This window comes from Cyprinus carpio, chromosome B21 (assembly GCF_018340385.1).
Source record: "Cyprinus carpio isolate SPL01 chromosome B21, ASM1834038v1, whole genome shotgun sequence".
NCBI lineage: Eukaryota > Metazoa > Chordata > Actinopteri > Cypriniformes > Cyprinidae > Cyprinus > Cyprinus carpio.
This window is the reverse complement of record NC_056617.1, coordinates 19,669,819-19,694,476: the sequence shown is the minus strand read 5'-3', so window position 1 is coordinate 19,694,476 and position 24,658 is coordinate 19,669,819. Positions and strand designations below refer to the sequence as shown.

The following is a 24,658-nucleotide window of genomic DNA, read 5'->3' as shown; positions in this document are numbered from 1 at the left end:
GGAGGAGAAAACGTTCCACAATTATCCTTTTATTTTGTAATTGGGAACTTGTGTTGTTGATAAACATATCTCATCTTAATGACTGTAATTATAATTTGTCAATTTAATAATTAATGAATTTATTTATTTATTTATTATTCATTCTTTCTTTCTTTCTTTCTTTCTTTCATTCTTTCTTTCTTTCTTTCTTTTTAATGAATTTATTTATTTATTTTTTTTTCTTTCTTTTCTTTCTTTCTTTCTTATTTATTTAATTATTATTCTTTCTTTCTTTCTTTCTTTCTTTCTTTCTTTCTTTCTTTCTTTCTTTCTTTCTTTCTCGACGATGGCACATACGTTTCACCAGCTCTTTATTTTTTAATTTCAACACGTTCACTTTAATGCAGGGGTTTGCCTCGGATTCCCCGTGTCGTGTTTCGGTGCTGTAATCTAGAGGTTTAGGTTCCCATATCGATCCCTTGAAGCATCCCATTCATCATCTACACTGCCCAAATTATGGACAAACAAAAGTAAACTATAGAGTAGTAAACTATAAAGTCCGTTTTAAATGCTTTTACGGTTAAGACAAGCCTACCCCTCCACTTTAAGACAATTTACTTTTGTACCTCACATCAAATTGAGACTAAGATGAAAGGAATACAAACAAACAGCTCATGAAGTGGCTATTAAAAGCCCACTTGACAAGAAAGGGCTGTTTTTAAAATGATGCACAGAGGCTGCAGTTGTTTCACTGTTCCCTTTGGTGTTTTCGTAGTTTTCCCTTTAACATCTCTCTGTCTCTGGTCTAGAAGTGCTCCTCCAGCAGCATCAGCACCACAGCGCTCCTGGATGCTGCGCTGGAGTATGCACGCATGCGCACCACAGTGGAATTACTGCACAGCGCTCTCTTAAGTTGGATCTTCTCTGTCTTCACGGAAACCAGAAAACATATAAAAGTATGGCGATCTTTAGAATTAGACAAAAGAGCTTCGTGCGCGTCTGGACGTTTCCCGTGATCGTGGCCGTGGTGTGCGCGCAAAGGTAAGTCTGAACCAAAGCGCTCCTCACTTCATATGGCTGTCTGTACTCCACACACACAACTAAAATGATCTCTAAGCATGCATCTGAATCTAACGGTGCATTTTCCCTCTTTGCAGTGTCAATGATCCAAGCAATATGTCTCTCGTAAAAGAAACTGTTGATAGACTATTGAAAGGATATGACATTCGCTTGAGGCCAGATTTCGGAGGTAACGCACGTTTTTAATGAGGTCCATCATGTCAGCCTTTTAACATCACCTCTTAACTTTCATATAGTAAAATCCTAAGCGCGCTATTATGGAGAGTTTCGCGCTAATACATCCCAATTATCTCAGCTTTGGAGGCGATCGGGACACTTGCTTTCACTTATCTTAAAATAATCGCCTTTTCTTCCGTAGTCGATGTTTGATTAGAAATGCTTCGCAAAGTTGCTGAATGAATTTACACAATTTGGACAACCGCACGTTCTGTCCAATGATAGCTCCATGTGATGCTTTCTCTGATTTGCACTAAATAATCAGTGATAGTAATATCAGTGAACAGTGATGCTCATCATGACGAATCCATAGATTATTCTGATAATTCTCGATGATCTTAGTTTGTTTAGATATCTTTGGTTTACTTTTCATCTCCTCCTGGATGTTATCAGGCTGATGTTGAGTTAATAATGGCTCATGCATGACATGTCCATTCATTTCAGTGTATGAAACAAAATTAGCTGTAACATCACTGGTATGATTTGGTTTGGTTTTTAGGTCCTCCGGTGGGAGTGGGGATGAATATAGACATAGCCAGCATAGACATGGTCTCAGAAGTGAATATGGTAAGTCTGTCATCATGCTGTCCAGTTGGAGACAAAGTATGTGAGCTCCTTTAACCCCCCCCCCCCCCAGCTCTCTATCCCAGGTAATTTATGTTTCATTTGAAGAGTTATAATCTATCAGATTTTTTTTTTTTTTTTTTTTCAGATTACTTAAATTAACAGTTTGTCACACATCTGTGGGTGTGAACTTCATATCAGTGGTGCTTGTATGATTTTAAATGTTGCAGTAAGCATACTGTAGTGTTCATGAGAGACGATGTATAACTTTTCGGGGCATGTACTACCTTTTATACTCAGTATTCACATATGAACACAAGTAATGGTCAGGAGGAGCTAATGTGGTTTCTATGACAACATGTTTTCTTCTGCATATGGACTGATTTTTTTTTCTTTCTTTTTTTCTTCTTCTTTTTTTCTGGGATTTAAAAAAATCACTAAACAAGTGAACACCAACATGAAATTCTCCATTTTGGATTTTTATACTCTTTCCACCCTTTTGGTTATCTGGTAGGATTTTTTTTTTATTTTCCCCTTAGATACAAGAGCATCCCCTAGTGATGGTTTTGAAGCACAACATGAAGTTTTGTGTTTGAGGTCTGGTCAAATGAGGTGATATTCATAACAAAAACTGAGAACTGGTAGTGCATTTGGATACAGCAGCACCTGGCTGCATTATTTTTTGAGTTATTTGTACTCTTAGCTGCATTTTGGGGCTATTTTTGTTTCTGTTGTTCTCAAAATAGCCCAGCGATATTTTCTATGTGTTACATGTATTGATTTTTATTTTTTCTTCACTGCAGACAGAGAATACAAGGTTTGAGATGTGCATGTGTGCAAGTGGCTCATGTACTCGCTTGTAGTCTTTGGAATCCCATCTCACAGTAATTATTAATGTCTTAAGCAACAGTGCACGCATACATTAGGACTGTCAAGATGTCTTTAGGAGAAAACAATTATTGCAATTTATGCCGTTTCTGATTGAGCGCATTTGTGTTTGTCCGCGAGCTTTAATGATGTCACTATTAGGCCAAGGAAGTGCAAATACACAGATCACTGCTCTGAAACCTTTCACATTTTCCTGGCTGGGATCTTGCATGCATTCATCTGGATTATTCTTTTGCACTGGATAAATAGCTGGAGCGAGTGTCCAAATCACCATGAACCTCGATGTCATGCAGCTCCCCGTGGCAATGGGGAATATTTGGTTTTGGCACTTGAAGCAATGCATCAGCCCATCGTCATAATGGGAGAAGAGGAGTTGGCCAGTCTTTCCTCTCCGAAAAAAAAAAAAAAAAAAAAAAACAGTACAAACTTCAATTCCACACATCTGCCGAGAGTGAGAGATATCAATCGTTTTCATTTCTTTTAGAGAATTATGGAATTTTGTAATGAAAAGTAGTTTCTCCTGGTACCAGTAGTATAGCATCAACTGTTTTTTGACTCTCCTAGGTTAGATCATTAAACAAGACATTAATGTTTATTAAATCTCAGGCTCATTTCCGAATAGAATAACCAGTGCCACTTTTATAATGTTCTTTTCTGTTCTCCGTGTATCTCCGTTACAGGAGGATATTAGCAATGTGATTCCTTAGAAGAGGCTTTTATATTATACATATATCATTGTCTTTATATCCTTTAGGATGTTACAGTACACTGAAGTGCTGAACATTACTGTACTATTTACACAGTCAAGCTAATGCAGTGTCTTAAATGCGCTCACTATTCACTGAATGGTGCATGCAAGTGTAAATGAGTGAACTCAGACACAGCTTTAGAATGGAACGTCATGTACAAGAAGTCAGACTACTAAATGTTATTTGACAGTTCAGACTGAAATGCAATACAAAGAATTGTATAAGCTTCCCAATTGGATTTTAAACCACATGTTTATGGTTTTCTAACAATCGGATGTCATATCACAGCTACATGGACCTGAGAAAAATAAACTGGGCATTCATGCATCAGCAGGTTTAGAGATTAAGTTTTACTTCGGTTTGAGGAACTAGCGTATTAATCTTTTCCCCTCGGGTTTATTCCCTTGTGAATCATTGAGTATGAATCTTTGATGTTTGAAGCAGGGTTTTGAAATGTACCCCTTCCATCTTGTAGATTTTGTTAGCAGAGCAAACATTTTCTTGAAATAAAGTTACCCTGTTCCCATAGAGCTCTCAGGACTGGGGCTCCATTGCATTATTAAACTATATATGAACTTATATTAAGGCTTGCTTGGAATTACCCTGCTGGAGGTGCACCGAAGCAAAAAGGCTCTATGCTTTCAACTTATAGCCCTATTTTGCTTCTGACTCATTCAATTCTGTCCACGTATGCACATGGTCACATGTCTCCATCATCAAAAGTCAAAAGATGCATAAAAGCCCCTGCATCGCCCACAGTAGGTGTTAGATGGAATAGTAGGTCTGCCCAGAGAGAGGAGCAAAGGTCAGACGTGACCGCAGGGCGATATGACTCCCTGACATAGACTTGCAAAAGCTTGATGACATTAACAACCTGCCATTTTCTTGGAGGCAGTCCGGGGTGTGGTTGTTGGGAAGGTCGTGCTCCTCGCAGTGCCTCGGGTGTGCGTGATTCACCGAAGGACAGATGAATGCAAACAAAGGGGTGAAAGTGAAACCGAGCGCTAATGAACGGTCTTAGAGCTTCTAGGCTCAAGTGAAGCCTGATGCTTTTTGATCTAATGTTTGCAAGTGCAAACATGTTTTTTTGTCCTTCTGTTTTCACTGCAATCTTTGTTCTTACCATGACCTTGAAATCACAAATGAGATCTTTTTATAGAAATTATTTCAGCAGTAAGTAAACTGTGGCCCGTGCTTTAAAATACATCTCAACAATCTCAAACAGTGACCTTTTTTCAGTCAGTATGACCTCAAGCATTTCTCATCAGATTGTTCTTATGCCATCCACATTCAGTTTATAGTTCTTGCTGTATGTCAGAGTTTGTCTCATGTGTCAATACAATGCAGAACAACACAAGATCATCCACTGAACAACTGAGTTTTCCTCTGGAGAGTGTTCTGTTATTTCACCAATGCTCCTTGTCTACAACTACTGACAGAAGTTAACAGAGAGCGAATGGACACAATCAGTTTTGTAAAGTTTCCCAGAACAAGTTCATTTTAAACACATCAAAATATTCAGGAAACCGAGAGGCTGAGAGCTTAGCGTGAGCGTTGGAGGATTTTGGAATCCATCCCAATCTTTTTAAGTCCAAAAATAAAAATAAAATGTAAAATAAAATATGGAAACACATTAATCCTCAGATTTCAAAATGTTCATCTTTGTGTGTGTGTGTGTGTGTGTGTGTGTGTAGGAATGCTGATAGTAATTTGCTAGTTTGATGATATATTGTGCCACAAATCCTCTCATGACATACCATTATGTTGACCTCTGGCTGCTCTGATTGAAAACATGCAGATTAGTGAGTGTGAAATGGGTGATGTTTTAGGATGAGTGGCGTATCTTTTGTAGCTGAAGCATGCGCTGGTTTTCGTGTGTTTTGTTGACCCAGCTGGATTGTGCTGTTTCAATACACTTGAGATAAGGAGCATGTTTGCCTCGCTAACATACAAACAGGGGGCACTCCATATGTTTATTTTATTTTCATTTATTTATTTTTTAGATTAGTAGCTATTTACTATAAAACAGATGATAGAGCTGCATTGTCCTGTGTCATATTCTCAAACACCGACAGAACAAGCTTCAACCTCTCAGTTCTCCTTGTTCTCTGTCTTCGACCACCTCATGGTCAAGCACTAAAAAACGTACATTTTGGCATTTGCAGTAGTTGTTGTCAGAAATTTCTAATATACACATGACATTTGTTTCTGAAACAGAATCCAGTAGTGTTTAATGGGCTTGAGTTTGCAAAGCAGGATGGCATTTCTTCTTAAAATATTCTTGATAGGGTTTGTTCTGAACATCTAACCCTGATTATAGACATCTTTACTTAATTTTGTCTGAACAGACTATATTCACGCTTTAAATTATCTCATGTAAAATTAAAATGAGTAGAGTAGAAAACTAATGACTACCGACAAACCCATAGGTGTATAATTTTCGAAGTTCACATTTAGATGTCCTTTATGTGTAGTTTTTGCCTTTAAGCAGTTTTATTGTATCTCAATCTGACTAAAAGGATATTAGATATTATATTTAACACTATAATATTGAGTTGCTACTGTATATATACTGAATGAGCAATCCTCTATTGAATTCTGTGTATAAAAGAGATTGTAAGATAAGAGTTTCCATGCTTGGCATTTGTAATTATATTAAGCTTTCATGCACATTTTGTGGGTTTCAAATTCAGGAGATTTTTTGTCTGTGGATGTTTCTGTAAATGTGTCAGTGGCTCAACTACGGCTAAACCAAAGAGGCACATAAGATTACATAAACGCAGTGGAGAAAACATAAAACAAGACAAATACCATACAAAACAAAGTTACAAGTCACTACTGATGGCAGAGTGCATACATTATAATAGCACTTATGGCGTTTGATGCTCTTGATGGTAGATTGAATGCCTGTACTCAAGAAAATCTATGATCCATTTCAGGTGTCATCTAACATCTACTTAGAAACGTAATACCTGATGAAACTGTGTGTTATATTATTGGAGTGAACACTTTTTTAAAATACCCAAAGAGGTTTGCTGGAATTGCTTGTAGGTTTCAGGTACCAGTCTTGGCCTCTGCAATTACACAGCCTTTAGACATTTATTGATGAATGTATGGCTCTGAACTGTCAGGTTGGTGTAAGTTCAGCATCAGTTTTAAAGATAAACACCTCTGTTCCAATCAGCTAAATGGTCGTTTCTGAAATAATAGGCTTTAAAAAGGAAAAGAGAGCCAAGTAGACTTTGTAGACATGTGAACTAGACGTATCGTTTTTTTTTTTTGAATCCCTGTATTATACAATAGCTTTCATTTGGTCACATACAGTAATGGCTCCCATCTCTATCCCTAATGTATTTTTAATATGAAAAAAACTAGAGCGGTGCTGGATTGTGAGATGGGCTGCTGGTGTTTGTGTTGGCGAGTAGGCGTTACAGAGAGAGAGAAAGGCTGGGGTGGATTGCTGAAGAACAAAATATCAAGAACAGTGGTGAGCGAGGAAATTCAATTCTCAGAGAAGAAAGAGAAACCTGAGAAACTTGAGTACTTTTATACCAGCTATACAGTTTTGTATCTAGTGACTCTCCGCTCACAAGACTCCTGTATACTTGTGTAGTAGATTACTGTGGCATTGGATGCTATACTCTGATCTGGGCAAACTTTTATGCCATTATGCTTGTGATGGTCTTTTAGTTAGTTAAAAAAAAAAAAAAAAACATTGTATGGGTCAAAATTATCAATTTTTCTTTTATGCCAAAAGATATTAAGTAAAGATCAAGTTTCATGAAGATATTTTGTAAATTTCCTACTGTAAATATATCAAATCTTAATTTTTGATTAGTAATATGCATTGCTAAGAACTTCATTTGAACAACTTTAAAGATGATTTTCTCAGTATTTAGAATTTTTTTGCACCCTCAGATTCCAGATTTTCAAATAGTTGTTATATATATCTTACATTTCAGAGTGCGTTTGGTTTGCAACTATCCATCTTCATAAGCACCAGTTGCGAGAGGGAAAATGCAGAATACTGGCCAAAAGTGCAGCTTCATTGCTAACATCTTGAAGTACTTGACTTCAAAACCTCAACGCTGTTAATTTAACATATTTCAAATCTTGCTACCAAGACTCATTGGAAACACATGCTTCTAAAACATACCTATTTTTTACATTTTCCAGTTGAAGTGAACATTAGAGGCAGTAAAACTCAGACAACTTTAATTCCTTTTCACATAAATAATGATTTACAGGGCCAGAGTTTAGATTAAGAAAGCCTAATTTTCCCACAATTCCTTGCACAATATTATGTTATGACTTTAAAATGATTTTAACATGCTGCGAGATTTGAAAACTGACACTATTGAGCATTAGCGCTTCATTATGTGTGGGTTTTCTAATGGAGTAAATTTGTTTGGTAGCTCACATGATACTCGAGCGGTGAAGAGCTCAAAATCCCGTGAAACTACAGTTCGACAAAACAGCTCAAACCCGCGTATAAGGAGCTAAAATAACACGGTTGCAGTAGTGTGTTTTTATATCACTTTTGCATTCGTTAACACTAACAGGTGGTTTAGGGTTGGGTTTGGAGGTGGGGGGTTGATATTTTTCAACATGATAAAGCATTAAGCTTTTAGCAACACTCACCAGACATTTGAATTCTGAACCACAGCAATATGTGCCTGAACAACGTAATAAAAATGTTGTCACATTCACGTATTTAACGTGTGTTTTAGCACCACTCACTGGACATTTCACTGAAACTGAAGAAATGTTCAGTAAGGTATTGTAATATCGGTGCTGCAGAAACACATAGCTTTGTGTGAGTAACAGACCCATGTCTAAGTCATTATTCACAGAACATCTTCCCAGGTTGTCTATTAAATCATTTTGATTTGACATGACAATATCCATTATACTAATGAGTACAAGGTCTATAAATGACATGCTTTTTTATTTTTTTAACAGCTGCATTTGTGCTTTGATATCAGTTTTTTATTTCAGCAGCTTTGATCATTAGTTATAACTGCAATAAAGCTTTCCAACATTTCCAGCACCGAACCCCTTTCATTATTACAGCTAATGAAACAACGGCTGGTTTTGTTTCATTTAAGAGGCAATTACAGCCTCAGATATGTGAAAGGTAATACATCTCCAGTGAATTGTTAGCTTCAGTGGATTAATAAACCGTGGACTCAGTCCAGCCACGTTTACGAAACTGTATGTTGGTTATTCTCTTAAAAACTCTCTATAGAGGTCTTTGAAGTTGTTAAATACTTCTGATGCCAATACAACAATAACCTTGTTCAATAGAGAACAATGATACTACAGCTGCTGACATTAAGAAAAAGCACATAAGTTTTCTTACACATATGTGACCCTGTACCACAAAACTGTTTTGTCAAAACCAGTCATAAAGGTAAATGTCTCGAATATATACGTCATATAGTGATGTAAAGATGATATTTTAATTTATGTATTGTTTGTTATGATAGGACAATATTTGTCTGAGATACAACTATTTGAAAATCTGGAATCTGAGGGAGCAAAAAAAATCTAAATATTGAGAAAATCATCTTTAAAGTTGTTCAAATGAAGTTCTTAGCAATGCATATTACTAATCAAAAATTAAGTTTTGATATATTTACAGTAGGAGATTTACTAAATATCTTCATGGAACATGATCTTTACTTAATATCCTAATGATTTTTGGCATAAAAGAAAAATCGATAATTTTGACCCATACAATGTACGAACAAAAACAGTTCACCATCCAGACACTGTATTGCGTGGTATACTGTACCAGTGCTTGTATAAATTCTCACTATTAACTAATTATTAACTACAACTCATTTGCTGCTTACTAATAGTTAGTTAGTTCAGAAATATGGTCATGATTCTAAAAATGATTCTAAAATATGGTCACGCAGAATAAGAAATTAAAATTTAAAATAACTTTTGTTTGTTACTAACCATTGTTCTGCAGTATTATTAATAGTCACCTTTTTTAATCGTTTGTGACCCGTGCTGGCAAAATTAGTTGGAATGTGCATGGGATAATTTTGAGCTACAGGCAAAAAACTGTAAAAAAAAATATTTGTCAAATTTGAGATTTTCACAAAAATTAGTTCATTAAGCCCTCATCTAGTGATCTCAAAACACCAAATATTATTTAAACATCTACAATGATCTTTATTTGCACTTTTTCTGTGAGGAGTACCTTTTCTCCGCTTGCTTCTTGCGTGTGTGATCCCAATAGATATACACATATACACAGAATTACAGTATTTAACCCCCAAATGGTCCTGATTTCCTGTTTACACATAATCTTTTGGGTCAATATGACCCCAAAATTGATAGAGTAATTGTAAAACATATATAAATTTTTAATCATACAAATTTTGCAGATATGAAGTACTTTTGTACCTATTTGCCACAAAATTCCTAAAGCATTAGCTTGCATGTGAAATATTACATTTTCATTAAAAAAAAAATATATAAATAAATAATGATCTAAATTTAATTTTTAAGTTGTTTCTGAATATTGCTCTTAGGGTATCTAAAGAGTAAAATCAAAACAATTTTTTTTTCCTAAATGTTAATAAAAACCACACACACACACACACACACACTGAAAAACAACAACAACTGCAATAAGCAGATATGAATGGTGTGTGTGTGTGTGTGTGTGTGTGTGTGTGTGTGTGTGTGTGTGTGTGTGTGTTTGTGTGTGTGTGTGTGAGAGAGAGAGAGAGAGAGTTAGAAAGAGTTTAGAAAGAGTTTTTATGTGAATATAGATAGAAAATGTAGAAAAGTCACAAAATCTCATTCCACTGAGATGAAGGGAACTAAGTTTTTAACTAAGTAAAAGTTGATGGGGGTCATATAGACCCCAAAGACCGATTGAGAGTTAAGTGTTCATGCAGACATAATCTGTTATGTCTTAAGTGAACGTTTGGGGAACTGTTGGGGAAAAACATTGGATGTGTAACATGATATTAGTTCCGTGCAGTAGAGTAGTTCTTAATATAATATAGACAGTCTGTCTGGCTGCTCTTGATTGAAACGCTTTTGTAGTTTTAATAATTAATTTATTTGTAATGAATATACTAAAGGGATTTTTACATTTGATTATTTGTTTTTCTTACTTGAATGCTTTTGTTTAAATGTAAAATGAAAAAGGTAATGCATTATTTTTCTTATATTTGTTCTACTTTTTTTTCTTTGCATCTGTTCTTATTTGTAATAACAAAGAAAAAAAAATAGCCATACTGCACTAATTCATATAGTATTTTTTTTTTATTATTATTAAGAACAGATCTGGAGGAAAAGATGTAACGTTACAAGGTGATTTTGCTTTGAAACCTTCCTAAAAATGACTTTAAATGGCTGTAGCTCAGTCATTTTCCATCCGATTGCAACAAATCATATATAATTTTGAAGGTCTGACTCTTTGGTCATTCTGAAATGTCTGAGCAAAGTATTTCTGTATAATTGTCTTACTGTGTTCCCAAACAGCAGGCATCCACCTCTGTAAGCAATGACTGCATTTATTGTGTTTCATCTCACTCTGAGGTGGAAGTATTTTATCATATATAAAACATAATATATTCAGTGGCTTCTCCTATTTTTTTTTTTTTTGTGATATTTAGTGCCAGTTAAGCAGGAAGTGACGATTTTGTTCTCTTTGGCTCGTTGGATGGAAACGGTGCTTTATTCGCAAATGTTTTATGCAAAATTTCAGTTTTGCACATAAGTTAAATTCGCATCTTTGGATGGAAACATAGCTACTGACTCCTTAGGGGGGTCCTGGTTTGTTTGTAATGCTCATCAGATTAAAAAAAAAAAAAAAAATAAAAAACATAATTTACAAGCTAGCATTTATTCATGTGTGCAATACAATATTGTGCAGCATAATATAATGTTCCCCTCAGGACTTGATCAACCGGGTTTTTTATTTTATTTTTATTTTTATTTTTATTTTTATTTTTATTTTTATTTTTATTTATTTATTTAGTTAGTTATCTTTTTCCCATTGTATACAAGGCCAGATGAAAGTATCGATCACACGCAAGGGCTCTTAAGTGCTTTCTAATTCCTATTATGCACGCACAATTTAACAATGCCTTTGTTTTATCGATTAGAGAAAGCTACCAGAAAATTCAACTCATTTAAAAAATTTTATTTTTATTTCTTCTATATCTTCATAGCAAAAATTCACTCTAGGCAACGTTTCAAGACTATAATGATCAAATTGGCTCACAATGGTTATATAAGTATAAATATTTGATATCTATTTTGGCATATATTTCTTGGAGTTCCCTATAAATGCTGCACATAATATGACAAGTGTGTGGTAATTTAATTTGCTTGAAGATTTGAGCAGTTACATAAGGTGTGCAAGTTTCATTTGATTACTCATAACATATGAGCTGTCATTGCATTACTTCACAGTTCTGGCAGTGAAATGTCAGCTGGTACACGAGTTTATGACAGGGACCGGATCAGACTTCTTGCGCTTATGAGGTTTATGGTTGCTTGGAAACAAGGTTGATAGAAACAAGCTTCAGAGAGATTAAAAATTCTGTCTCATCTTCAGTCGCCATCCACTCAGAGCGGAATGATTTGTTTGTTAGAGAAGCACTGCTGTAGCATGCTGGGACATTCTCCCTTAATTAGAAACACGCTTTTGTCTCTTTTGTGTAAGACAGATACATTAGTGGACCTCCATTCTTTGTCTGTTCTAACTATTTTGAAACTGTAACATGTCAGTGTACACATAATTTGAAGTATTCAAACTACAATCACATTACGATATTGAAAAAGCAGTTAGCTTTGTATAATAAGTGTTAATAAGTATAATATGTGCTCCTGTAGCTCAAGTGGTAGAGCATTGTGTTGTGAAGCGCAAGGTTGGGCGTTCGATTCCCCGGGAACACATGATAGGTAAAAATTGATAGCCTGAATGCACTGTAAGTCGCTTTGGATAAAAGTGTCTGCTAAATGCATGAATTTAATTTAATTTAATTTAATTAGCTTGAAATGTAGTAATTTTGTCATACATTCATTGTTTGAATGATGTTGGTTCAGCAATATATAAATATATTGTTGGTATATAAATCCCATACCAATCTCGATCAGTTGAGCAGTTCAAGGATGGATATGAAACATGCTCTTCTAATTATTTCAGATCAATAATGTAAAATTGCAGAAATTATTCTAGAACTGACTAAAAGGAGGTTACATTAAAAACATTGTTTTATATAGTATTGCTCTTTAGTCATGCAATTACATTTGCTCCCTTACTTTACTTTTTCAAGGGAAAATGCATTAGACTCTACACTGCACATTATACATACACACTGATTATACATACACCTAATATTGTGTAGACTCCTCTCGTACTGCTAGAACAGCTGTGATGCACTGAGGCTTGGACTCCACAAGACCTCTGAACACATCCTGTGGATTCTGGCACCAAGTCATTAGCAGCAGATCTTTTAATTCCTGCAAGCTGCGAGGTCGGGCCTCCATGGGTCAGATTTATTGGTCTGGGAAATTTGAAGGACAAAGCCATACCTTGAACTCTTGTCATGTTTCTCAAACCATTCCTGAACAATTTCTTTGCAGTGTGGCAGGTGCATTATTCTGCTGAAAGAGGCAATAAATTGACAGCATCCATCACCCTTAACTTCTCCACTGCATGGAAGAACCCTGACAAAGTGCAAAACATCTTGAAGATATAAAAGTCAAACTGGTTTGGCGCAACAACATGAGGGAGTAAATAATGACAGTACCCTACTGTATTTTCAGGTGTACTAATAATTCAAACATTCAGCTGAATGTAATTATTCGACATATTCAGATATATGAAATATGTAGCAGACTTTAGTATATCAAATATTCCACTAACAAAAAAATATGTTTTCCCTTTCTTCTTTTTTCTTCTCAGTGTTTTAGTCAAATGTTTGACTTTAGACAGCCGTTCTCAGAGAACAGAAGTCAGAATGGAGACCCTGTGTTTGCAGAGACAGCAGACTGGAGACGTATGGGACGTTGTCCAGAATTAAATACGCTCCTCTGCTGGAAGACAGAAGGAATGATCAAATACGGACAGATCTGCTGAAATGTTGCCTCTTTGCTTTTCACTGCTGTCCTATAAAATGTGTTCTGTCACAAGGGGAAAGCTACATGCTGAATAGTCTCAGATGGGCAACTAGTTTTCCACTGGAGTTCCATTCACACAACACAAACTCTATTTGGTCATAAGTCTTGACAAGTCATTTTGGTTGTAGATATAATTATTGTTCATTAAATTAAAACACATTAACACAATCAACACTCTGCAAAGTGAACCGACAACCGTATTTTGCTGCTGTGTGAAAGTTGTCTTGGAGATTTCTGTCCTCTGGCCTTGAACTCTCTCCTTCACTCTTTACCTATTGCTTTCCTGTCCTCCTCTGCATGTTCACCACACCCTGCTGTTTCTCTCATCACTTCCTCTGCTTCTGTCTTCCTCTCTCTCTTCATCATTCCTCCAGCCCCGGTCTCGAGAGCTCTTTGATCAGCAGCATCTGAAAGCACTCATGGATTTTCAGCTGTGAAATTAAGCCGCCTTCCAAACCATGTCCATGGTTTTTAATTAAAGATTTAAAATGACTGATTTTTATTTTTTCTTACTCCGCGTCATTTGCAGGAATCATTGAAATGGCTGTCACACGTTCAAAAACTTTGACTTCATTTTACAGAGTAGAGAAAAAAAATGTGACAAAGAAAAGAGTATCCTTTTCATTATATATTAAAGAACCAAGATGCAAGGAAAGCATCATATTGTGTTGTTTATAATGTGTCAAGTATAATTAATACACTCTTGAGACGGCTGTCAAGCTTATTATTTAGCTACAATTTATTTAAATATTGTGCTGTGTTTCTTTCTTTTCTTATCAGATTAAATAATTGCATTGTAAGAGTTGTCACACTTAAAATCCAGTTTAAGATGGTAACTGTGTTTTCTATCATGGTACAGTAGAAGATTTCTAGCTGGTTGACCAAAAAACAGCTTGACTACCTTGTGGCTAGTTTGTTGCTTGTCCAAAATACCAGCAAATACCAGCTAATAACCTTTTTAGACCAGTTGGTAATCTCGGACCAATTGGAAATCAGTCATCATGTCTTAAATTGCCACAGCTACCAGTTTAGACCTAATCTTTCAGCAGGAAAAGAAAATGTGGATCCAAACAGATTGGCTAATGTGGTTTAGCCTCCGAAACCACCTGGCTGTGGGTTTCTCTTTACACTCCCCAGTGAATGAGTATATTGTAAACATGAATTACATTAGCAATTTATTTATTATTTAACGGGAAAAATACAGAATTGCACAATGTTGATCAGCAGATGTTCTCTCTGTCTCTGTGTATGCTTATATCTGGTAGCTAATTTGCAGAACTTGTCCCTGATTAAGCTTTTACTAAGAACCTTAGAAATGCAACATCATTAAACAATCTGAAATTTGTTGAAATTGTACTCCCTTGTTTGGAAATGATGACTGGCCAAAGACTGTTCTGTGTCTTGGTAGACTACAATTCTGGCTTCTTGCACTTTTTTAGTAATTGCCCAAGATGTCAATACAAGCTTATATTTATCAGAAAACATAAAAATATAATATGCCATGACCATTGCAAGGGACATAATTTGATTTGTTTGTCTTCATCTTCATGGTTTTAAAAGGTACAGTGCCAGTTCTCTTGTACAAACAGTCTGGACATACAGTACTTGTCAGGTTCATGATGACTCCTCTCTCTTGGCCTCACGGGACAGTAAAGTGCCCACTGGAAACATACTTCAGACTCTCAGCAGAAACAGACCATCCAAGTATTTTGCTTCTACAGTTTGCTTGCTGTATAGTGTGGAAGTAAGCATATTCCAGCTCTGGGTACGAGTTGAGCAATAAATTTCACATTTAATTGGCTAATAATAAAAGAATGTCCTTATTATTTTTATATTTTTTTCTCTTTGTATCCACACAGAAATGCAAGGTGATCAACAAGTATGTGATGATTTCAAATCAGTTGATAAATAAGCATTAATAAAGTAAAAAGTAAGTGAAGTAAAACTATATGGCTGTTGATTTGACATTTTAATTTAATACTTTGTTGTAAAAAAAAATATAACATTATAAATATTTAAAACATTTAACAGACTTGCCCCGCTCCCTGACCTGTGTACTGTATATGCCCCTATAATTCAATATATTGGGGCAAAAATTAGTTTTCAATAAATAATATTTTGTTATATTTTTTGGCATAATATTGTCTGTTTTACTCAATCTTGCCAATGAAAACATCTATAAAGCCACAGCAGAACTGTTGTGCATCTCCAAGCAGCACACAATTTCTGAATTAATTTTGAACTAAGCATCTTTGAAAGAATCGGGTGAATTAATGATTCAATGGCCCTTTCATAAAGAGAGCCATGTACTTCATTCCTGAATGAATCAGTAGTTTGAACAAATCGAATGAATGAGTGACTCAATGACTTTCTCATTAAGACATGTACTGCCACCTACTAGCACTTTTAGTTTCTTATTTAGAGTATAATTTCATTAAAAATGCTGTGATGCTTTTCTCATTTAACACAATAATGCTTTTTAAATGATCTATTTGGGAGTAATTTCTCTGATAAATTGTATGTGCGATTAATTAGTGATTAATTAACCGGTACATCATGCAATTAAATTATTTATAATTGTTTGACGGCCTTAGTAAAAACATATATTACATATATAATATAACATCTGTGCACAAGTATGTGTATTTGTGACACATTTTGTAAATGTGATTCTGGTTACACGTTTTGTTACAATTTCTTCTATCAAAGTTGCAATATTGCTTGGCAACCACAACAACACTGTCTGCAGCAGTGTATACAATATACTTTTCTTCTTGGTGTTGAATTTTTTAAATAGCCTGCGAGGAGGTGTAGGAGAATCATTTTCTTTCACATCATTTCTACCGTCATACTGCCTTGCTCTAGGATGCAGATTGTATTCAGGGCATGTTAGATGGCTCCATTAGAGAGCACATTAGTATTCAGCCACATGTGGAGAGAGTAGGTTTGATTTTTCTTTTGGAATGCAAGGTGGTGCTATGAAGACCCAAAGTCGAGGGTCTTGCTGGGAAAGTGAGTTTTAACCCTTTGGGACATTGGTAATAAGCACATGCTGAATCATAGTGTCTTAACTGTTGCACATGTGCTACCAACTGGAGGCAGATGCCTCAGTCACTTAATGACAAAACACTAACAAGAGTTTATGAGGCCTTATTACCAAATGATTCAGCCGCTGCTTGTCAGTCAATTAGCTCTAAGCACTTCCTCCATCCAGGCGGAGGGGTGCAGAAATAAGCTCCAGAAACGGCGTGTCATTTGGCAGTGCGCTGCCTGCGTTTTGTTGACAGTGAAAGATGAGTACAATGTGCAGCCATCAGCAGCTCGTAGGCTTGTTTGTTTGTCACGAGGGCAACTGCCTGGATTGACAGCATATTGTGTTGTGCTGCTCGTTATGCTATGCTAATCTCCCACCTGTCTGCTGGATTGCATGCGCTAATGGCACAATGTGTTGTAGCATCAGAGCTGGGTGGATTACTTACAAATTGCAGTCCGTTACTGATTACAGACTGCATGATGAAAACTGTAGTTAGTAACGTAATCTAGGTTACTCATTTTAGGTAATGTAATCCGGCTACTTTTTAGATTATTTCTTTTTTTTTATTTTTTTTTTTTACATTACATTCACTTAATTTTGCGTAGACACTCAAACATATAATAACATATAATACTGGAGTATTGACTGTATCTAAAAAATTGTCTATGAACAACTTACAAAGGATGAATGTTTACGAATCCTTGTTTAATCTATGAATATTAAATTAGTGGAGTTGATTGATTCCATTGTATTTATGATCAAGGAAATTGTTTTTAGTTGCATTTAACACAGTTGGCCCATTTACTTAATTTGAAATGTAACTTAATTTATGTGTTTTCTGGTGCCAACTCATTTATCACAAGAAGATTTTCAACAATTAACAACTTTAATTTCACTCTGTACCTCGCACAAATCTGTTGTATATGGCCAAAGAGTAGTTTTAATTTAACACAAGATGTGCATTCCATAGAGCAAGCTGCTAGTTATCCTTGTGTGTAGAAGCTGTTCTGATCTAATGCTGTCTGATATAAAAAAAAAAGTCTTCAAATATAATCTTAAAAAGCCTGATAAAAGAAAACAATATATGCTAAGGATTAAGGTGTATTGTCTTCACTCAGTAAATTGATCTTCTCATATAAGCAGAATGTTTTATTTAGCCTTGTATAAATCAAGTGTTAGTCTGACTTCACATTTTTCCCTTTGAAGTAGAAAATGTTGAGTGTAATTCAAACATCTCCAGATGCTTTGATGATCTCATAGATAACTCATATATCCTATGCAAACATAATTAATTAATTATGGTAATTATCAAATACTTGCTGTCATAATAAGCCAGTTTCTTGCATATGTATTACCATGTAAGCTACAACTGGAGACATTTTTTCAACCCTGGAAAATCCATGGTCTGGATTTATTTATTTTATATTAGATAAAAAACAAACAAACAAAAAAAAAAAAACTATACAGGTCCTTCTCAAAAAATTAGCATATTGTGAAAAAGTTCATTATTTTCCATGATGTAATGATAAAAATTAAACTTTCATATATTTTAGATTCATTGCACACCAACTGAAATATTTCAGGTCTTTTATTGTTTTAATACTGATGATTTTGGCATACAGCTCATGAAAACCCAAAATTCCTATCTCAAAAAATTAGCATATTTCATCCGACCAATAAAAGAAAAGTGTTTTTAATACAAAAAAAGTCAACCTTCAAATAATTATGTTCAGTTATGCACTCAATACTTGGTCCGGGAATCCTTTTGCAGAAATGACTGCTTCAATGCGGCGTGGCATGGAGGCAATCAGCCTGTGGCACTGCTGAGGTGTTATGGAGGGCCAGGATGCTTCGATAGCGGCCTTAAGCTCATCCAGAGTGTTGGGTCTTGCGTCTCTCAACTTTCTCTTCACAATATCCCACAGATTCTCTATGGGGTTCAGGTCAGGAGAGTTGGCAGGCCAATTGAGCACAGTAATACCATGGTCAGTAAACCATTTACCAGTGGTTTTCGGCACTGTGAGCAGGTGCCAGATCATGCTGAAAAACGGAATCTTCATCTCCATAAAGCTTTTCAGCAGATGGAAGCATGAAGTGCTCCAAAATCTCCTGATAGCTAGCTGCATTGACCCTGCCCTTGATAAAACACAGTGGACCAACACCAGCAGCTGACATGGCACCCCAGAACATCACTGACTGTGGGTACTTGACACTGGACTTCAGGCATTTTGGCATTTCCTTCTCCCCAGTCTTCCTCCAGACTCTGGCACCTTGATTTCCGAATGACATGCAAAATTTGCTTTCATCCGAAAAAAGTACTTTGGACCACTGAGCAACAGTCCAGTGCTGCTTCTCTGTAGCCCCAGGTCAGGCGCTTCTGCCGCTGTTTCTGGTTCAAAAGCACACGCCTGTGCACGAGGGTGGCTCTGGATGTTTCTACTCCAGACTCAGTCCACTGCTTCCGCAGGTCCCCCAAGGTCTGGAATCGGTCCCTTCTCCACAATCTTCCTCAGGGTCCGGTCACCTCTTCTCGTTGTGCAGTGTTTTTTTGCCACACTTTTTTTCCTTCCCACAGACTTCCCACTGAGGGTGCCTTGATACAGCACTCTGGGAACAGCCTATTCGTTCAGAAATTTCTTTTCTGTGTCTTACCCTCTCGCTTGAGGGTGTCAATGATGGCCTTCTGGGTTAACCTCTTACCCATGATTGGGGTTTTTGAGTAATGAACCAGGCTCGAGTCTCAGGTCTGGCAGGGATTGTAGGTGTGCAGGTGTTTAGAGTTAATTAGTTGATTCAGATGATTAGGTTAATAGCTCGTTTAGAGAACCTGATATGCTAATTTTGATATACATGATATGCTAATTTTTTGAGATAGGAATTTTGGGTTTTCATGAGCTGTATGCCAAAATCATCAGTATTAAAACAATAAAAGACCTGAAATATTTCAGTTGGTGTGCAATGAATCTAAATTTATGAAAGTTTAATTTTTTATCATTACATTATGGAAAATAATGAACTTTTTCACAATATGCTAATTATTTGAGAAGGACCTGTATATAACCATACTGCCAGGGCGGGGTTTTAAGACTGTTTTTTTTTTTTTTTTTTTAATTGATGATCTGATGCAAAGTAGAGAGATGTTTAAAGAATGATGCTTGGCTAGCTTGTAGCTTAATAGGCTCATTTCACCGCTGATATTTTTAGTTATGAATGTGATAAAATAGTAATGACACAAAAAATTAATAACAGACTTTTGCTTACTGCAAGCAGTGCATCTTAATGAGATAGGGAGGCACAATTAAACATAAGTTTTGATCCAATTGCCACCTGACTAATGGTGAACTGCCCTAAATCCTCATACACAGTCTGCTAATTTAACACCCAGATATGGTGGCTTTTAAGAATCTGTGATGATTTCACATCCTCATAAATCTGTACCACTCAGTCCTCTCATGTGATATAAAGCTGCTTCACACAGTTGCTGTGATGAGAAAACAAGACTTGCTGCCATGCAGGTGGTTTTTTTTTTTTTTTTTTTTGGTGCGCTGGAATAAGTTGGGAATTGCACCCCTGCCTCTGTTTATTTATAGCAGATTAATAGTAGTAACGTGCAAGTGTGAAATAAAGTCCTCCGCTGATCCGCTCACATGCTCCTGATGGCACACACATTCACCTAAAAAAAGATTGTTTTTCAGATCCTAATTGTGTCTTTGACTGGTGTAAGTTACAAAGGTGAGAATTACAGTGCCATAGAGAGTGAGAACGTGGTGTTTTCATCATTCTGCTTGTCTTAACTCATTAAATCTTATTGAATAGTGACACTGGTGTTGCCACACTGCCTTGGCAGCCATCTGCTGTAATGTTTTATTCTTCAGGGCATTTCATAACTGGTAAAACTACTGTGTTATATTTCAAACCTTTACGAATTTAATATAAAAAAAAAAATGAATAAAATGAAATAATATATAATCTAATTTAAAACAAACAAATAAACACATGGTAATAAAGGGTTTTACGAGCTAAATCTGTAATTCCTTACAATACATTGCAGATTTTAGTGAAATCAACTGGCAGGCTAATTCACTTTCTGTTGTAATATATTGATTTGAGGTGATATTTTCTGTAGATTTTTTGTTTATTATTTGTGTCTATCTATCTATCTATCTATCTATCTATCTATCTATCTATCTATCTATCTATCTATCTATCTATCTATCTATCTATCTATCTATCTATCTATCTATCTATCTATCTATCTATCTATCTATCTATCTATCAGCAACATTGTTCAGAGACTACAAAATGAACCACCGCCTGTTATGCAGTGTCAGGCGACCTGTTTGTCTTGACAAGAAATCTGATTGCTTAGACACAGTTGCATGCATTTACATACATATTAGGCTAGATAATATTTTGAAGAACAGACAGAAGAAAATCCATTGATGGCTGTCTGATTTGTTGCATATGTTCAGATGTTCAGTAACAGGCATAAGTGCTCCTCTTCTCATGGCATGTGAAGAGTTTTCACTCTTTCTCTTCTCTTGTGAGCACTGCAGATGTTCTCAGGAGGTGCTTTAGTTTACTTTATGCCCACAAAGCATCTAAAGCATCTACTCATCTATATTTTATTTTACACATTTTATTTACTATTTGTATTTTTAAAATTTTTAACAAAAAAGTGTTTTAGAAGAGTAAATAAGCATCATTTGCATGTGATCTCATGATAATTTGTATGTATTTTACATAAAATGTGGTTCTGCCAAGTGTACATTTACTTACATTTACATAGAGACTGAAATGTTCAATACTGACATATTGACAACACCTAAAACATAAGTTATTATTTATGCATGAAAAACTTTACAGACTTACAAATGAATCCTTGTGAATATTGAAATTGTGGCATTAACATGTTATTATATTGTAATCAGTTTTCATATTAATGGTATTATGTTTTCAACAGCATTTATTAAATTAAGTTTACTCATTTACTTAATATGACATGATAACATATTGTTCTGTTCTGTGTGATTTCTGCTGCCAGCATAATGGGGAAAAAACAACCCTGTTGTAATACATGACTTCACCATCATAATAATCTTGCTTGTTTTGAACCAGGAGTAACTCGTAACCCATTACTTAAGTAGCCATTTTATTTATTTATTTATTTTTATTTATTTATTTATTTATTATCTCAAGCAATTATTAACATTATTACTTTCACTTCTACTTGAATACTTTGACTTAAGTAAATGTTTTGGTTAATCTACCCAGCTCTGTATATTACTTAAATAATATAAGCATATATTAATAATAACTGGGGGAGGGGTTTGCAGTACTGTTGTGTTGAGCTAAGTGGCATTTTACATCTTACAATATATATATATATATATATATATAGTTACTCAATAAGTGACAATCAACTGTTATCTTACTATGGCTAGCACCTATACTTAAAATAAATAAATAAATAAATAAAATAAAAAAATAAAAAATCTGACTACTGGACACACACCATATCGTATCAAAAAAAAAAAATTCACATGCTGTTTCTTATTTATTGCATTAGCACCCCATTTAGTGTGAACATTTATAGCATTATATTTCTTTTAACCATTTAAAATTGGCAACCTCCGCACTATGCTCTCTATGACTCCAAATTACAAAATTGCCTACTCATCTAAAATAAGTGAGGAATATCACTAGAACAATGCAAGATTTGCACAAGCAGTTATGTTAAAGCCAAAACAAAAAAATAAACCCAGGGGCATTTAATTATTTAGTCCTACAAGCACAGTTAGGAGAGCTAATTCATGCACTCACTCACTCATTCACTCTCTCACTTACTCATTCACTCAGTCACTCACTCACTCACTCACTCACTCACTAAACCAGTCAGTCAATCACTCAATAACTCACTCAGTCACTCACTCACTCGCTCGCTCACTCACTCACAATCGCTCAATGGCTCACCCAGTCACTCAAACACTCAACCACTTACTCATTCAATAACTCACTCACTCACTAACTCAAGCACTCAATCAAACACTCACTCACTCACTCACTCAATCATTCACTTAATCACTCACTCACTCACTCACTCACTCACCGACACACTCATTCTCTCACTCACTCATTCACTTAATCACTCACTCACTCACTCACTCACTCACTCACTCACTTAATCACTAAATCACTCACTCAATCGCTCAATCACTTACTCATTCACTCACTCACTCACTCACTCACTCACTCAATCATGCAATAACTCACTCACACACTCACTCACTCACTCACTCACTCACTCACTCACTCAATTACTCAATCACTTACTCAATCTCTCCCTCACTCATTCACTCACTCACTCAACCAATCACTCAATCACTCAATCACTCACTCACTCACTCACTCACCTCAATCATTCACTTAATCACTCACTCACTGATTTACTCACTCAATCACTTACTCACTCACTCACTGAGTCACTCAATCATGCAATAACTCACTCACTCACTCTCTCACTCAATCACTTACTCACTCACTCATTCTCTCTCTCACTCACTGACTCATTCAATCACTCACTTACTCAACCAATCACTCACTCACTCACTCAATTATTCACTTAATCACTCACTCACTCACTCACTCACTCACTGACTAACTCACTCACTCTCTGACTCACTCACTCACTCACTCACTCAATCACTCACTCAAACACTCAAACCACTCAATCAGTTACTCATTCAATAGCTCACTCAATCATGCAATTGCTCAATAACTCACTTACTCATTCACTCAATCATTCAATCACTCAATAACTCATTCACTGACTCGCTCAATCATTCACTCAATCACTCCCTCATTCACTCACTCAATCACTCACTCAATCTATTACTGCATCACATAACTCACTCACTCACTCACTCAATCACTCACTCATTCCCTAAATTACTTAAGAACTCACTCACTCCTTCACTCACTGCAAAAATGTCTGAATGTTTTGCTCACTCACTCCTTCACTCACTCACTCACTCACTCACTCACTCAATTGCTCAATCACTTACTCACCCACTCACAGACTCACTCACTCACTCACTCACTCAACCACTCAACCCCTCAGTCACTTACTTATTAACTATGTCACTCAATCATTCAATTGCTCAATAACTCAATGGTTCAATAACTCACTCATTCACTCAATCACTTGCTCATTCACTCAATTACTTATTTAATCACTCACTCACTCACTCAGTCATTAACTCTTATTTATTTTCCTATTCACACTTATTACCTTGAAACATCAGAGGATGAAAGAGGTTCCACTGACAAAAAAGTTTGGGAATCCCTGCTTTAGATGTAAATAAGATATAATGTGAATTATTCAGAAATAATAATTTGTACATTTTGTGAAAGACATAGCCTACCAAAGACAAAGACTTGTGTGAATAATATGCAATCAATAAAAAAGTAACTTTGGTCAAGTATTTATTTTATTTAGTACAAGTATTTTAAAATGCAATATAATCAAGTACTTAATTGTTGGGATCGGATTACGTAATCCAGATGACATGTAATCAGTTACAACCCAGCACAATGAACAGGGCCAGTCAAACTAAGACAAGTGGTATTATAACTGTATAATTATAAGAAAAAATATATATTATTTTGTTTTGGCAATGAGACGTTATTAGACCTGCTACCGAATAATTATTGGCACTGATAATAAAACAGTGCAGTACTCTGTGCACACTGACACACTTTACAAACTGACTTTATTTTATACAAAATAAATATTTTGTTATTATTTACATTAGTTAATGCATATCATGAACTAACAATTTTAGCAAATTTAACCTTATTGTAAATTGTTACCTATTTATTTATTGATTTTTTTTTTTTTTTATCACTCAGCCATCAGAGTATGTCAATGCATCATCATCAGCATCTCATGCAGACCCCGCTGGTGCAGGTCACTCCTATAGAGATG

At 35.6% G+C, this 24,658-nt stretch overlaps 1 protein-coding gene across 2 annotated transcripts in view; it reads left to right on the top strand.

The window, feature by feature from the left end:
- Positions 1-769: 769 nt before the first annotated feature.
- The window catches only part of LOC109086805 (gamma-aminobutyric acid receptor subunit beta-2), a 78,425-nt gene continuing 54,536 nt past the window's right edge, over positions 770-24,658 (top strand). Inside the window, exons 1-3 of one of the 2 annotated variants that reach the window (XM_042747924.1) lie at positions 770-1,020; positions 1,137-1,228; positions 1,775-1,842. In XM_042747924.1, the coding sequence (XP_042603858.1) occupies positions 938-1,020; positions 1,137-1,228; positions 1,775-1,842 (243 nt within the window). In that variant the 5' untranslated portion in view covers positions 770-937. The remainder of the gene's footprint in view (positions 1,021-1,136; positions 1,229-1,774; positions 1,843-24,658) is intronic. The other variant, XM_042747922.1, reaches the window with a different exon arrangement.